The sequence below is a fragment of the Phoca vitulina genome, unplaced genomic scaffold, assembly GCF_004348235.1.
Source record: "Phoca vitulina isolate PV1807 unplaced genomic scaffold, GSC_HSeal_1.0 scaffold30, whole genome shotgun sequence".
NCBI classification, from domain to species: domain Eukaryota; kingdom Metazoa; phylum Chordata; class Mammalia; order Carnivora; family Phocidae; genus Phoca; species Phoca vitulina.
In genome coordinates this window covers 19,102,896-19,120,166 of record NW_022589733.1, presented here as the reverse complement: position 1 = coordinate 19,120,166, position 17,271 = coordinate 19,102,896, and the positions used below count along the sequence as shown (strand labels likewise).

The following is a 17,271-nucleotide window of genomic DNA, read 5'->3' as shown; positions in this document are numbered from 1 at the left end:
AGAGAACAAGTAGGGGGAGGGGCAGAGGAACAAGCAGACTTCCGGCTGAGCCAGGCTAAATCCCACCCCTGGGATCATGACCTCAGCTTCAAGTCAGACACTTAACCGACTGAGCCACCCAGGCGCCCCAAACCTGGATCTTTCATGTGCTTACTCAGACTATCCTGACCAGGAATACAGACTTCATTCCCCTCATTGAAAGCCCAAAGCCCTGAAAGGAGATGGGAGTTGAGGCAGAGTGGAAACCCAGAAAGTCTGAACTGTGACAGGTGCCTCTCGGGGATTTTAGGGTTTTGGCAGCTCCTGGGAGATGTGAGAGCTGATTGCCTCAGCGTCTGGCTTATCTGGGGCTACGCTTGGAAGGGAATGTGTAACAGACACCAAGGTGAGCATTTCGGAAGAAGAGACTCACCCAATATAAAGCCCCGGAGAGCAAACAGGGATTTCCACAACCACCTGGCAGAGGCAGGGCAGGTCCGGCAGGCCCCACGGGGGAACAGCAGGCAGACTTCCTTACACAGGACGCATGTGAGGAAGCCTGGGCTTCTCACAGACACAAAGACAAGAACAGGAGGACCCAGGTCTCCTTCATCAGTGAGCGCAGCACCATGCTTTATCACAGAAGTGAGTAATGAGGAAGTGAGTCTGAGGGGTGGGAGAGGGAATCTGATGATGTAAGGGAGATCCCAAAGCAGGTTTCTGTATTTGTTTTTTTTATTTATTTTTATTTTTTATTTTTTTAAAGATTTTACTTATTTTTCAACAGAGAGAGAGAGACAGCGAGAGAGGGAACACAAGCAGGGAGAGTGGGAGAGGGAAAAGCAGGCTTCCCACTGAGCAGGGAGCCTGATGTGGGACTCGATCCCAGGACCCTGGGATCATGACCTGAGCTGAAGCCAGACACTTAACGACTGAGCCACCCAGGCGCCCTTTTTTTTTTTTAAAGCCCAGTTTAATTAGGAGGTCTGCACACTGTTTCTACCACCTTTCTTTTTTTTTTTTTTTTTTTTTAAAGATTTTATTTATTTATTTGACAGCGAGAGACACAGCGAGAGAAGGAACACAAGCAGGGGGAGTGGGAGAGGGAGAAGCAGGCTTCCTGCAGAGCAAGGAGCCCGATGCGGGGCTCGATCCCAGGACCCCGGGATCATGACCTGAGCCGAAGGCAGATGCTTAACAACTGAGCCACCCAGGCGCCCCTCTACCACCTTTCAACACAACTTTTAGAAAGGGGAAATGGATGTATTTAATCCACACAAGTGGGTGCTTGTGAGCTAGGTCAATCCATCAAGCAGCCAGAGCTCAAACCCAAAACATAAACCCTGTTTGCCCAAAACCAGGTGGTAGAGGAAGCAAAGCAATGAAGCCATCAGTTTAAAAGCCTACCTGCTTTTCCTCCCCCCACCCCACTCCCCCCACGCCTCAATCAACTTAAAGCAGAGGGCACTATGATGATACTTCTTAGATCCCAAACTGTCTAATAGCCTGGGTTTCGCAAACCAGTTTGTGCCAGGAAAAAGAAAAATGATCAGAAATTCTAGAGAACCAGTTTATAGTGACTTGTTTTTTAAAACCTTCTCCATTTTAGAACCTGGAGAGAAACCAATGAAATCAATACAAGGCTCCGACTGCGGGGTCACCATCTCACAGAGCACGACAATCACCCCAGCAAACCACCCCAGGGTCCCGAGTTTGGTCAAACCCTATTTGTGACACTCTATGGCCAATGGTGGACAAAAAGTAACAGGTTCCTTGTTTTCAAATTCCCATGAGGGGCGCCTGGGTGGCTCAGTCAGTTAAGCTTCTGCCTTCGGCTCAGGTCATGATCCCAGGTCCTGGGATTGAGCCCCGCATCGGGCTCCCAGCTCGGCAGGAAGCCTGCTTCTCCCTCTCCCACTCCCCCTGCTTGTGTTCCCTCTCTTGCTCTCTCTCTGTCAAATAAATAAATAAATCTTTTAAAAAAATAAATAAATACATAAATAAATAAACCTGGTGCTCATGTCACATCCCTCCATTTCCTTGGAGGGCCCAAAGAGTGAGGCCACCACCCTAACTCCCAGCTGCCTTTTTAAAATCACAAAGCCAGTTCTCTGAGGTCGCATGTGATTTTACCAGAAGGGCACTCCTATCCTGGGGTAATTGGCTAATTCTACACTGGATTGGTAGGAAATCCCAAAACAGTGAAAGGTCAGAAAATTTGTGGAGTGGGGTGGGTCTTGGATAGAAAGAAACTGAAACCAGCCACCCGACCAAGGAGCTGGAAGAGGCGGCCCCTGCCACCAGGATCACCAGCTGCAGACCCCCTGCACTTCCCCCTAGTCTGATCCATCACCACCACCTCCTCTCCTCAGGCTCCTGCCACATCAACATCTCTGCTCTCTCAGGCACACAGTGAGGACAACACCTGCTTCACGACGGACACTAACTCTCCCAAACGCCATCTTTCTTTTTGAGATTATTGAGAAGGGGAGAGAACCGGATAAAGACCAAAGGTTATGTTTCAGTTTCCTCCCCTGCAAAATCGACGAGCAATGGTGCCTACCCTCATAAAGCAAAATTAGGTAAAAGGAAACACTCGCTCCAGAGTCTGGTTCAAAAGGAATAGGTGCCGCTATTAATAATAATGGTAATATTTATATTATGTAATAATACTATTGGTCGGACCAAGAGCTTGTGGGGGGAGGGGGGGGCAGGGCGGGAGCAATAAAAGCCAGACTAACCCGCATTTGGAGCTACCAAATGTCCTGGTGCTGGAAAACAAAGTGACAGGAGCTTGTCTTGGACAACCCATACTAACAAACACTCACACTCGCAGTTTCTAACCCCTGCCTCCATCTTCAAAGCTGGGTCAACTTTGCCTCCTCCAAGAAGCCAGTCCTCACTGCCCACTGATAGCCATCAAAACATCCCACGCCACCCACATTCTTTGGCACCTAAATGCCCATGTCCCACAGTGCCCTCTAAGTGGGTCCTGGGACATTCTCCATAATCTGCTGGAATGTGACATAGTAACAGCAGGCTGGAGCGTCCCTGTATCTCTTCAATTCATTCCTGGGTGCCCAGCACAGGGCTGGGCAGAATATCAACCATCGACTAATGGTGGACCCACTGGAAAAATCAGACAAACACTTCCTTTCTGACTCAATAGAGAGCGCCACACAACACAGGCCCCAGAAAAGCAAATATGTTTAATCAATGAAGCTGCAGTTTCGGTTGAAAAAAAAAATGCCGCCCACTGTTGGAACAACTTCCAAAATTCAAACAATCTTCACACAACAGCATGATTGCTGCAGTTTTCACGTGACCGAAGAATGAAGAAATGCAGTGAATTTCCTCTGGGAATTGTGGGTGATTTCTCACTTGAAAAAGTGTTTTAGGGGCACCTGGGTGGCTCACTCGTTAAGCATCTGCCTTTGGCTCGGGTCATGGTCTCAGGGTCCTGGGATGGAGCCCCACATTGGGCTCCCTGCTCAGCGGGAGGCCTGCTTCTCTCTCTCCCACTCCCCCTGCTTGTGTTCCCTCTCTCCCTGTGTCTCTGTCAAATAAATAAATAAAAGTCTTAAAAAAAAAAGTGTTTTATAGTTATGATACTCGCCCCATCAACTAAAATCAAGAGGAAGAAGTCGTTTGGTAAGAAATAAGCATCTGGGAGTCAGTGAAACCAGAAGAGAAACCAAGCTTCCCTTGCTCTCTCACTCCTGGGGACCAGTGAAGTGAAATAAAGCAAACTCTATAATCCCGATTATCACAGTGACAAGGCCCAGAAATACACTGTGTGCCTTTTCATTCCCCGAGTCAGAGCTATCGGGCTTTTTTTAAAAACCATTATTCCTTGGGGAATAGTACCTGTATGGAAATGTTTTCACCTCTTTGAGCAAATGCCACAACCTGATAACCAAGAGAGGGCACCCAGATGGTGCAGAATGGGCCCTGGAGTCAGGCCTCATTCAAATTCCTGCTCTGCTGACCTTGGGTAAGTGGACTCCACCCTCTGAGCCTCCATTTCCTTATCTGCAAAAGGGGAATTACTGAGCTCTCCCCACCCCCCCAATACATCAGGTTTCTGAAGTCTGAAATGACAGTCTCTCAAGTGGTCAGGACAAAATAGGACACATTAAAGGCCTCTAAGTAAGTGCCCCCTTCCCAACATCACCATACAAGGGTAGCCCTCTCTGGTTAAGGTTTAGATCCCTTCATCTGTGTAAATTCCAAAGGGGTATCGTTTCAACCAGGACAAAAGGGCTTTGCCCAGGGGCGTGGAAGGGCAATTTCTCAGACCCTTTCCAGGCTCAGGACTTACCTCTGCCCAGGACGCGGCCTCTCTCCAATTGTCGCCGGGGCACTGTGAACGTGTAGCTGTCAGCGCCAAAGCCAGGACGGCAGGGCTCTGGCTCCTGGCAGAGCCACGATGAAACCTGGAGTAGGGGAAAGGTATGAAACCAGGGTGACCTGGGAGGGGGGGGGCGTCCCCTCCTGCCCACACCGAAACCAACTGCGCCTCCCCTCCCTCGCTCCCAGCGTCGGCATTGTGGGAGGGAGCCACCCTCACCCCCAACCCCCAGGGCAGGCAGCCACGCCAAACTCTTTCACTCCGAAACCCGCTGCCGCCAAGCCCCCAGGTACTCCCGGGAAAGGGGGCTGCTGGGTCAGCGCCTCCCCACCAACCACCCCTTTCCTTCCGGTCTCCTTTTTCATTTCACTGGAGGCATCTTTACTCTTCCCCACTTCACTTTCCACACACCGGGAGCCCCACTCCCAAGTCTACCTCCTCACAAGGAGGGGCGCTCCAACACCTCTGAGCCCTTTATTATCCCAGGGGAGCCTCCATACCTGTTTACTAACCTTTCTTTACACGGCAGATGCCTTTATTTCTATTGATTTCCCTTTCCTTACCTCAGGGGTCGTCCCCATTACTCCTGGCTCCCCTTGACTTGCACCGGGACTCCCCTTTTCTGTATCCTGCCCCCCCCCACGCCCCTCCCCCACTGCCCGCCCCTAGCCCGTACTGCGGCCAGCCCGGGATCCCCCAGGCCCACAGCGAGGCTCGCCCCCCCCACAGCTCGAGTATTCACGCGAGGGAGTGGGCAAAGCCGCGCTCGCTCTCCACCCGCTCCCACTCCCACCTCCGCGGAGCCCAAGAGCGCGGCGCAGCTTCCAGGCCGTTCTTGAAACTAAACTTTCTTGGGAGAAGAGGGGGCGACAGGAGAGAGGAAGGGCCGACGATAGAGAGGAAGGGGGCCGGGGCGCGTGATGGTGGGGCCGGAAAGTGTCCCCCGCAAAGCAAGGGGCCGCGACGTACCTGTAGCAGCAGCAGGAGCGCGGAGACGCTAGGGTACCGAGGGCCCATGGCGGGCCGAGCAGGGGTCGGGTCCTGCGGAGCTTGGCGGGCCGACAGTACGGCAGGACTTCCGCGAACTCACAGGTGCTCCGCAGTGCCGGGCGCCAATGAGCTGGGCTGCGTCGCGGCCGCCAGGTGAGCCTGGAAGGCTCCGCCCCCGGCACCGCTGATTGGCTGAGGCTACACCTGCGGCCCACAACCAATGAGCGGCGGGGCTCAGCCTCAGCTTCCTCCGCCGTTGTGGGGGCAGACGGCTTCAAGCCGCTTCAAGTTCTCCCGCCCAGTGAGCCGCTACCCGCAGTTGCTAGAATCAGGATGTGGAATAGGGGTTCCATAATTCCTGTTACCTCCAAGTTTCCTCCCAGCTTCCCGGTGCCTCACAAACACCTGGGGACAGAAAGGAATTTATGCTTTATCTAGTTTTTTTTTTTTTTTTTTTAAGTAGTCTCTGCGCTCAACGCGGGGCTTGAACTCATGACCCTGAGATCAAGAGTCACTCCTTCTACCGACTGAGCCAGCCAGACGCCCCACTAGCTCTGCCTTTTTTTTTTTTTTTTTTTTGACAAAAGGGAGAGAAAAAGCAGGGGGGGGGGAAGGGGGAGGCGGGTATGGGGCTGGATCCCAGGATCCCAAGATCATGACCGGGGCCTAGGGGAGCCGCTTAACAGACAGAGCCACCCAGGCGGCCCCGCTTTTTTTTTTTTTTTTTTAAGATTTATTTATTTTAGAGGGAGAGACAAAGGGGGGGGAGGGGCAGAAGAGGTAGACAGTCCCAAGCCGGTTCTGAGCTAAGCACAGAGGCGGGGCTCGATCTCATGATCCTGAGATCACCACTTGAGAGGAAACCCAAGAGTCGGTTGCTTTGGTGGAGTAGCTTAGGTCGCCTAACCGACTGAGCCTCCCAGGCGCTTCTAGTTCTTTTTAACTGCAGGTCTCCATAGGTCATGAGTGTGCAAGTCAATCCACTGGGTAGGACCCACCTTTCAAAACCTCGGTTTCTCCATCTTCCAAACGGGAACAATAATCACAAACTCCTTACTAGGTTGTGGGGTTGCCATACAATTAATAAGACCAATGTTTCCTGCGCCATAAAAGCTCTGTACAAATGTGAGGGATAATAATAGTAACAGTAGGTGCAGCGCATTGAACGTTACTGTGCCAGGCTCTATGCTAAACATTTAATCTTATCTAGGAACAACCCAAGAGCTGTTGCTGTTCCCGTTTGATAGGTAACTGACGCATAAAGAATTGGAGGCCACTAGGAGGTGGTGAAGGACTGGAACCCACCCCTCTCTGATTCCAGGGCCCTTCTTTCTATAGCTTCACCTTACGTGGACCCCAGATCATCTTGGAGCTGGAGCTGTAGTTTTCAATCTTCGATGTTATCCTGGAAAAGACCCTTTAAAGATCATCCAAACCTGTTATTTGCAAAGAAGTTTCAATGTCCCATAGCAAGTCAATATCAAAGCCAAGACTGGAGCCTCAAATCTCCTGATCCCCAGATTGGTGCTCTTAACACCACACTATTGTCACCACTGCCTTCTCTAGAGAATTCTGTCCTTAGGAAAATAATTTTAGAGTCAAAAAAAGAATAGACATGCAAATGTTAGGTCAGATAGCTTCTCCGTCTGACTGCCAGGGGCCAGCAGCATCTGTGTGGTTTGGCTACCCTGACAAGGACACTATGTTTCCCTTTACACCCCCAAGCATGCTCAGAACTCCTAAACACTGTGTGGAGTAAACTGCTCACCAGCTGCATGACCTTGGGCAGCTAGGTGCTCTTATCTGTATAAATGGGTCGATGGGAGCTATGCAAGAAAATCACTAAACAGAATACTTGGCACTTGGTAGCGCCCACTCAGTAAATGTTTTGGTGTGTTGGTTGGTCTTTGGAAAGGATCACTCCTTTCCTCCCTTCCTCCTGGAGAAGGCCATGTTTAGAATATTTCACCCAGAGGGGCACCTGGGTAGCTCAGTTGTTAAGCGTCTGCCTTAGGCTCAGGTCATGATCCCAGGGTCCTGGGATCGAGCCCCACATCGGGCTCCCTGCTCAGCAGGAAGCCTGCTTCTCCCTCTCCCACTCCCCCTGCTTGTGTCCCCTCTCTCAGTGTGTCTCTCTCTGTCAAATAAATAAAATCTTTAAAAAAAAAAAAAAAGAATATTTCACTCAGAGCTAAAGGTGAATCTGAGGTCACTCAGGCTACTTTCTCAACCCAGAGGAGAGGTGTTGTTGCAAACCAAGACGGTGTTTTGAATCAGCCCAGCGCTCCTCCCCCACCTGTCCCCTCAGTTTTAATGGGTTTCCCCACCTGTCCCCTCAGTTTTAATGGGTTTCTGAGTACACGCCCAGGCCATTTGGATTTCTGCATTTTGGCTCTCTGCCTCTTAACCCACCAGGAGGCTCATAGGGAAAGGTCTCCAGTATTTCCTTTCCCACTGAGGCTCCTGCCCAACTGTGCATTAAACAAGATAATGGAAATACAGAAAGAGGTGTTTCCCCCATGGGGCAGCTTGTCCGTTTATTTTTTTTCTCCCAGTTATGTAAAAATACATATTAAAAAAAAAAAAAAACATATTTTATACCATTGCTCGGCCCAGGGAGCCTTTAGGGCTTTGCTTTTCTCCACCCAGCAAGCCCTGGCCTTGTAACTCTGAAGCGACTCTCATCGACTCTTCCATTACGCTCTGATAATTCAATAAAAAGGATTTTAGAAAACAATTAGGGGCAGTGAAGACAGGTCGGCATGATGCTCTCTTCAGACTTCTCAGCAAGTCCTTCAAGCTCCAGGAACAGTGGTGAAGGACTGCTGGCTCTCAGCTGTCCAGAATGAGGAGGGAACACTCAGGAGGCTGGAGGGGGAGCACTGAGTGACTATGGCTCTCAATGAATTGCCTCAGTTTCCTCTTCCATCAAAAAAGATTTCCTCTGGGGCACCTCGGCGCAGTCGGTTGGGTGTCTGACTACTGGTTTCAGCTCAGGTCATGATCTCAGGGTTGTAAGATCAGACCCCGCATCGGGCTCGGCACTCAGCATGGTCTGCGGGGGACTGTCTCTCCTGCTTCCTCCCGCCCCTCCCCCCTCTAAAATAAATAAATAAATCTATTTTTTATAAAAAAAGGATTCCTCATTGTGAGGATCAAAGGAGCTGATGATGTTGGGCTATGCCGCTGATAGCCTTTGATCTCAAGTTGCTGGAGGCTTCACATTCCCCTCTAGCTGCGGAGAGGGTAGCATGTCACTTGATCCTTTCCAGTCCCTGTTTCCTCTTCCATAAAATGGGGATGCTGATAGCACTTAATTCACAAGATTCTTGTTAGCTTTTAGCACTCTTGGCTCAGTACATTCCCTTACCAGTTCTAGGCCCAATTGTGAGCCCCTACGAAGCCTCCCCACCCCCAGCTCTGCTTTCCCCACTGCCACCATTAAAACCTATCAGGCTGGGCGCCTGGGTGGCTCAGTTGGTTAAGCGACTGCCTTCGGCTCAGGTCATGATCCTGGAGTCCCTGGATCGAGTCCCTGGATCGAGTCCCACATCGGGCTCCCTGCTCGGCAGGGAATCTCCTTCGCCCTCTGACCCTCCCCCCTCTCATGTGCTCTCTCCCTCTCATTCTCTCTCTCTCAAATAAATAAATAAAAATCTTTAAAAAAAAAAAACACCTATTAGGCTGTCTCTGGCTGCTGCGGGGGGGGGGGGGAAAAACTCTTTGACACAAGCTGGGTTAGTCTTTTCAACCTTCCCAAGGGTCATTTGCATTTTAAAGAGGGCTCTAGGGTGCGCTTCTTTCAAAGGAATGAGAACTTTGGAGCTAGTAAGCTGGGCCCAAGATTCTTTTTTTTTTTTTTTTTTCCTAAAGATTTTATTTATTTATTTGAGAGAGAGAGAGAGAGCACATGAGAGGGGGTAGGGTCAGAGGGAGAAGCAGACTCCCTGCCGAGCAGGGAGCCCGATGCGGGACTCGATCCTGGGACTCCAGGATCATGACCTGAGCCGAAGGCAGTCGCCCAACCAACTGAGCCACCCAGGCACCCTGGGCCCAAGATTCTTAAAGTGGTGTCTGTGGCTGGGCTTCCGGGAGGTCCATGTACCCCGGAGATTGTATGCAACTGTGTCGGTGCACGTGATTGGGTCCACTGCATGCATTAGCTTCCCAACTGAGGGGAGAAAAAATCAACATCTTGGAGTTAGAGCTCTCTGAGAGCCTGTCCAATGTTAACGGTAGATTTTCAAGTATCTACAGTGAAAAGAAAGGTTGACTAGAGGCCTTGCCAGTGGATGACAGCCCCTATGGCTGATGCTAACCAAACACCCATCGCTGCGATGAGAACTCCAGGTCTCCTTATTACAGGGTGTGTCTCTGATGAACTTTCATTTCCTGGGTCTCCTGGCCACTGGTCAGCCAGGAGGTTAACGATTAATTCCCCCAGGCAGTCCCATCCCTTTCATTTCCAGGCAAAGCGGTGGCAATAATGGTACTCCGACCAAGAGGGGTACCCCCTCCCTAAGCCTGTCTGAGAGGAGCTTAACCCCCACCTGGCTGGAGGGGAATCCCAGGAAAATTGAAATTGCCAGGGATTGCAGCCAGATCGAGCTCCCAATGGTGTGGGGGAGAGGAGGCTCTGGGCTAGCTGCTCCTGGGGGCTCCTGAAACCTCTGCTGGCCCGGACTGCCTGCCAGCACATAGGGGAGGGAGCTGGATATCCAGCTTCAGCTTCCTGTGAAAATAACAGTAACTGATAGGGGTGCCGCACCCCTGCCCCTTGCAGCTCAGCCACTCATGTCTGCAAAAAACATTGTTATTTCAATCACAAAGAAAATAGCATACTGCATACCATGTAGAGTAGAATGCAACACCATGTAGCTATCATCTAGCTCCAATAATTATTTTTTGCCATTTTTATAATTTTGTCATTTGTAAACTTTGTAATTGTACCAAATCTTGTCTCATCTTTTCACCCCTGCATTTTTTTTAAGAAATTAAGACTATTTTTTAGAGCAGTTTTATGTTCACAGCAGATTTGAAAGGAAGATACAGAGATTTCCCAAATACCCCTTGCCCCCCACACATACATAGCCTCCCCCCACCAGAGTGGTACATTTGTTACAATTGGTGAACCTACATTGACACTTCATAATCACCCAAAGTCCACATTACAATTCTGTGGGTTTGAACAAATGTATAATGACATGTATCCACCATTATAGTGACACAGTTATTTCACTGCCCTAAAAATCCTCTGAGCTCAAAACAGACAAAATCCTCTGTGCCTTGCCTGCCTATTCATCCCTCCCTCCCTGCTAACTCCTGTCAACCACTGATCTTTTTTACTGTCTTCGTAATTTTGCCTTTTCTAGAATGTCATATAAGTGTTTGGGGACATAAGTCAGCCCCCCCAAATATACCATTTTGGCATATTGATTATTCTGAATTACCTAAGAAAGAGCCAGTGCAAAAAAGACACTCTGACCCCCCACCTTCCCCCTGAAAACTGGAAATAAATCTCCCATGTGAAATGTACACTCCCTGTACCAGGAGGTAAAGAGACAGCCTTATGGTAGGACTCAGAGAATTCAGGGCCAAGGAAGCTTATATAAATAAACCTGGTCAGTTTTACTAATTTACTACCCCAGTCCAAATTCTGTTCAAAAACTCCCTACTAACTGGAGCTCTCAAACAAAAGTTTTCTTTATCCTGTCAATTCCTCACAGATTATATTTCTTCATCTAAAATGTATAAAAGCTTGGGGCACCTGGGTGACTCAGTCAGTTAAGTGGCTGACTCTTGATTATGGCTCAGGTCATAATCTCAGGGTTTGAGATCAAGTCCTGAATTGGGCTCCAGGCTAAGCGTGGAGCCTGCTTAAGATTCTGTCTCCCCTTCTCCCTCTGTCCTTCCCTGCTGCTTACACACTCTCTCTAAAATAAATAAATAAAATAAAATAGGGGCGCCTGGGTGGCTCAATGGTTAAGCATCTACCTTTGGATCAGATCATGATCTCAGGGCCATGAGATTGACAAATGAATAAATAAAATCTTAAAATAAACAAATAAACAAATAAATAAAATCTTTAAGATTGTATTTATTTATTTGATAGAGAGAGAGAGAGGGAGAACACAGAGGGAGAGGGAGAGGAAAAAGCAGACTCCCTGCTGAGCAGAGAGCCCAACGTGGAAATAAATTATATATATACACACACATATATATAATATATATATTATATAATAGAATATTACTCAGCCATAAAAAAGAATGAAGTCTTTTCCATTTACAATAACATGGATGGATCTAGAGGGTATAATGCTAATGTCAGAGAAAAACAAGTACCATATGATTTCACTAATATGTAGAATTTAAGAAACAAAACAAACACACAAAGGATAAAAGAGACAAACAAAAAAAACCAGACTCTTACATATAGAGAACAAACTGATGGTTACCAGAGGGGAGGTGATAGTGGGATGGGGGAAATGGGTGCAATTGGATTAAGAGGACACTTACTGTGGTGAGTACTGAGTAATGTATAGAGTTGCTGAATCCTTATATTTTACACCTGAAACTAATATAATACTGTATGTTAATTATACTGGAATTAAAATTTTAAAATATATAAAAACTGCATGCCTTGATCATTTCTTTGGGTCTCAATTTTATGATTGGGCCTCCATGCACATGTAATTAAACTTTGTTTTTTCCTTTTTTTTTTTTTTTTTTTAAGATTTTATTTATTTGACAGAGAGAGACACAGCGAGAGAGGGAACACAAGCAGGGGGAGAGGAGTGGGAGAGGGAGAAGCAGGCTTCCCGCTGAGCAGGGAGCCCGATGTGGGGCTCAATCCCAGGACCCTGGGATCATGACCTGAGCCAAAGGCAGACACTTAACGACTGAGCCACCAAGACGCCCCATCCTTGGTTTTTTTTTAAAGTTTTTAAAAAGTTTTTTATTTATTTAAGCAATCTCCACAACAAACAAGGGGCTTGAACTCACAGGCCCATGATCAAGAGTCACACTCTCTTCCAACTGAGCCAGCCAGGGAGTCACTCCTTTCCTTCTGTTAATCAGACTCATGTCAATTTGGTTCTTAGACCACCTAGAAGAATCTTGAAGGACAAATAAAAATTTTTCCTCCCCAACTGTTGGAATCATAACGGCTATAGACATTTCAGATTGGCTTCTTTTATTAATAAACATTTAAGGTTCCCCCATGTCTTTTTGTGGCTTGATAGCTCTTTTTTTTTTTAGCACTGAATAATATTCTATTGTCTGTATGTACTGCAATCTATTTATCCACTTACCCCTGAAGGATATTTTGGTTGCTTCCAAGTTTTGGCAACTATGAATAAAACTGCTATAATCATTCATGTGTAGGTTTTCGTGTGGATGTAAGTTTTCAACTCCTTTGGGTAAATACCAAGAAGCAGAGTTGCTGGAATGTATAGTGAAAGGATGTTTAGTTTGTAAGAAGTTGCCAAACCAGCTCCGGAAGTGGCTGTACCATCCTGCATCCCCCCGGCGGTGAGAGATCCTACGGCTCCACAGCCTCACCAGCATGTGCTGTTGTCAGTGTTCCATACGTTTTGGCTATTTTGGTGTTTTTATTTTTATTTTTGCAGAATATATATTTTCTTAAATCCCAGATAACATGTCACTTCTCCTAAAAATATTTCAGTCTGCATCTCTGAGAAAGACTTTTTTTTCTTTTTAAGTAGGGTCCAGGCCTAGCGTGGAGCCCAATGCAGGGCTTGAACTCACGACTCCGAGATCAAGACCTGAGCTGAGATCAAGAGTCCAACGCCTGGGGCTCCTGGGTGGCTCAGTTGGTTGAACGTCGTCTGCCTTTGGCTCAGGTCATGATTCCAGGGCCCTGGGATCCGGCCCTGAATTGAGCTCCCTGCACAGCGGGAAGCCTGCTTCTCTCTTTCCCTCTGCTGCTCCCCCTGCTTGAGCTCGCTCGCTAGCTCTCTCAAATAAATAATAAAATCATTTAAAAAAAAAGAGCCTGACACTCAACCAACTGAGCCACCCAGGGGTCCTGAGAAAGAAATTTTTTTTTTTTAAGATTTTATTTATTTAGGGGTGCCTGGGTGGCTCAGTCGTTAAGCGTCTGCCTTCGGCTCAGGTCATGGTCCCGGGTCCTGGGATCGAGCCCCGCGTCGGGCTCCCTGCTCTGTGGGAGGCCTGCTTCTCCCTCTCCCACTCCCCCTGCTTGTGTTCCCTCTCTCACTGTGTCTCTCTCTGTCAAATAAATAAGATCTTTAAAAAAAAAAAAAAAAGATTTTATTTATTTATTTGACAGAGAAAGAGAAAGACAGAGAGAGAGCGAGCGAGCACAAGCAAGGGGAGGCAGGCAGAGGGAGAGAGAGAAGCAGGCTTCCCGCTGAGCAAGGAGCCTGATGCAAGGCTTGATCCCAGGACCCTGGGATCATGACCTGAGCCAAAGGCAGACGCTTAACCAACTGAGCCACCCAGTCACCCCCAGATTCAATTTTTTTTCTTTTTTAAAGATTTTATTTATTTGACAGAGAGAGACACAGTGAGAGAGGGAACACAAGCAGGGGGAGTGGGAGAGGGAGAAGCAGGGTTCCCGAGGAACAGGGAGCCTGATGCGGGGTTCGATCCCTGAACCCTGGGATCATGACCCAAGCCGAAGGCAGACACCCAACAACTGAGCCACCCAGGTGCCCCAGATTCAATTTTTTAGACAAAAATATTTCATATTTCTTTTTTTTTTTTTTTTTTTTAAAGATTTTATTTATTTATTTGAGAGAGAGAGAATGAGAGAGAGCACATGAGAGGGGGGAGGGTCAGAGGGAGAAGCAGACTCCCTGCCGAGCAGGGAGCCCGATGCGGGACTCGATCCAGGGACTCCAGGATCATGACCTGAGCCGAAGGCAGTCGCTTAACCAACTGAGCCACCCAGGCGCCCAAAAATATTTCATATTTCATATGTGGTTCTGAGTACTTCCCACAACATCATATCAGGAAGCAAGAAATTGGTTGGCTCTATTAGAATACTAAGATTCAGTTAATGTCAGCTGATCCCCCATTATCAACTTATCTATCAGCCTTTTACCTTGTGGTTTTAGCACCATAAATGATGGTTGACCAGATTCATTAGCTCATTAGGGCAAATAACAAACATTTATTAAGCACTCCCATGTGCTAGGTACTCTGCTCAGCACTATGTGCTAGGTACTCTGCTCAGCACTGTGGACACAAAAGTAAACAAAATATGTTTCCTGCCCTAGGGGTGCCTGGCTGGCTCAGTCAGTAGAGCATGCAACTCTTGATCTCAGGGTTGTGAGTTCACACCCCATGTGGGATGTAGAGTTTACTTAAAATAAATAAGGCATCTTCTTCCTGACTGGTCTTGGTGTGTTCTGTCTCAGAGCTGCCCATAGCAAGATGTCTTCAGGAAATGCCAAAATTGGGGGGCGACTGGGTGGCTCAGTCGGTTAAGCAACTGCTTCCGGCTCAGGTCATGATCTCGGAGTCCCAGGATCGAGTCCCGCATTGGGCTCCCTGCTCAGCGGGGAGTCTGCTTCTCCCTCTGACCCTACCCCTCTCGTGCACTCTCTCTCTCTCAAATAAATAAATAAAATCTTTAAAACAAAAAAAAATAAAGGAAATGCCAGAATTGGGCATCCTGTCCCCAACTTCAAAGCCATGGCTATTATGCCAAATGGCCAGTTCAAAGACATCAGACTACCTGACTACAAAGGCAAATACATCCTGTTCTTTTTTTACCCTCTTGAATTTACCTTTGTGTGCCCAGGGAGATCACTGCTTTCAGTGACAGGGGAGAAGAATTTAAGAAACTCACCAAGTGATTGGTGCTTCTGTGGATTCTCATTTCTGTCACCTGGCATGGATCAACACACCCAAGAAACAAGAAGGACTGGGACCCATGAACATTCCCTTGGTATCAGACCCCAGGTGTAGCGTCACTCAGGACCATGGAGTCTTTTTCTTCTTTTTAGGACTATGGACTCTTAAAGGCTGATGAAGGCATCTCGTTCAGGGGCCTCTTTATCAGTGATGAGAAGGATATCCTTTGGCAGCTCACTCTAAATGACCTTCCCAGGACGCCTGGGTGGCTCAGTCATTAAGCGACTGCCTTCGGCTCAGGTCATGATCCCAGGGTCCTGGGATTGAGCCCCACATTGGGCTCCCTGCTCCGCGGGAAGCCTGCTTCTCCCTCTCCCACCCACCCCCCGCTTCTGTTCCCTCTCTCGCTGTCTCTCTGTCAAATAAATAAATAAAATCTTTAAATAAATAAATAAATAAATGACCTTCCCGCCGGCAGCTCTGTGGATGAGACCCTGAAACTAGTTCAAGCCTTCCAATGTACTGACAAGCATGGGGAAGTGTGCCCAGCTGGCTAGAAGCCTGGCAGTGATACCAACAAGCCTGATGTCCAGAAGAGCAAAAAATATTTCTCTTAACAGAAGTGAGAACTGGGCCATTTTAGGGCTGGGCTGCAGTGGGTGGCCATGAAAACAAAATCTCTTTTGTACCATTGTCAGGCTTAAAACACAAGACTTCAGACTCAGTGCAGATGTGGTATGGGACAGGACGGGCCTCTCCTGCAGGGGCTGGGGAGGCCAGCCTTTCTTCCCCTGGAGAGAATGGCCTGAGCTGTGCTGTGGGAACCACTTTTGATCTTTCATTGTTTCTATTAAACTTGAACTGAGAAAAAAAAAATAATAATCTAAGTTAAAAAAAAATTGTTTCCTGGGGCGCCTGGGTGGCTCAATCAGTTAAGCATCTGCCTTCGGCTCAGGTCATGATCTCAGGGTCCTGGAATCGAGCCCCAAATCAGGCTCCCTGCTCAGTGGGGAGTCTGCTTCTCACTCTTCCTCTCTCTCTGCCCCTCTCCCCCTGCTCGTGGTCTCTCTCTCTGTTTCAAGTAAATAGATAAAATCTTTAAAAAAAAAAAAAATGTTTCCTGCCCTTAAGAAGCTCACAGGTAATGAGGGATGCAGACAGGTCAACATTCATCCATTTATTCATTGAATGCTGACTATGTACCAGGCATGCTGCTCGATGCTAGTATTTGTAATATATGGTATGATAAAAAAGATAGCTACCATGTCTTGGAGCTCATCGTACTCTGTACGCCTTCTCTCACCGGTCCTCATACATTCCTTTGGGTACTATCACTACATCCATTTTACTGATTTGGAAGCAGAGGCTCAGCGTAGTAACACGATTTGTCCAGGGTTACACAGTAAAAGTGATAGAACTGGAATTTGAACCCAGGGCCACTGGTCTCCAAAGCCTCTTAATCTCCATGCTATACTGTTAAGGCCAGGGAAGGCTTTTATTTCTAGGTACCAGTTGAACTGAAAGGCAAACCTTGCTTAATTTAGCAAGAAAGGATCTGTCGGGGCGCCTGGGTGGCTCAGTCGTAAGTGTCTGCCTTCGGCTCAGGTCATGATCCCAGGGTCCTGGGATCGAGCCCCACATCGGGCTCCCTGCTCAGCGGGAAGCCTGCTTCTCCCTCTCCCACTCCCCCTGCTTGTGTTCCCTCTCTCGCTGTGTCTCTCTCTGTCAAATAAATAAACAAAATCTTAAAAAAAAAAAAAAAAAAAAGAAAGAAAGAAAAGAAAAGAAATGATCTGTTAAGTTAACCTGAAATTCCAGACCCCAGGGCAGCCAGGAGAAGCTGGTAAGAGCACAGCTCAAGCTGCTGATTGCTCAGCGAGGCTGGAGCTTCCCTCCATCAAGGGGTGGGGTGGGGGACTGACCAGCGCTGAAACCAGAGGGGCAGGCCATGGGTGGGCCACGTGGTTCTCCGACCTGCCTACAGAGCAGAACGTATTACCCCCATTTTCCAGAGGCAGTGAGTGAGGCTCAGAGAGAACAGCCAGGTCATAGCAGAGGTAGGGTTCAGGCTGGTGCTCCAGCTCCAAGACCACGATTGCAAAATGGTT

General features: G+C 48.1%; 1 protein-coding gene and 1 pseudogene across 1 annotated transcript in view; one reads left to right on the top strand and one right to left on the bottom strand.

Annotated features, from left to right (window-relative positions):
- CDH1 (cadherin 1) overlaps positions 1-5,436 on the bottom strand; it is an 81,145-nt gene extending 75,709 nt beyond the window's left edge. The window contains exons 1-2 of the mRNA XM_032424310.1: positions 5,300-5,436; positions 4,301-4,415 (exon numbers count right to left, since the gene is read on the bottom strand). Coding sequence (XP_032280201.1) covers positions 4,301-4,415; positions 5,300-5,347 — 163 coding nt within the window. The 5' untranslated portion in view covers positions 5,348-5,436. The remainder of the gene's footprint in view (positions 1-4,300; positions 4,416-5,299) is intronic.
- A 9-nt stretch (positions 5,437-5,445) lies between these two features.
- LOC116644467 lies at positions 5,446-15,780 on the top strand (annotated as a pseudogene).
- The last annotated feature ends 1,491 nt before the right edge of the window (positions 15,781-17,271 follow it).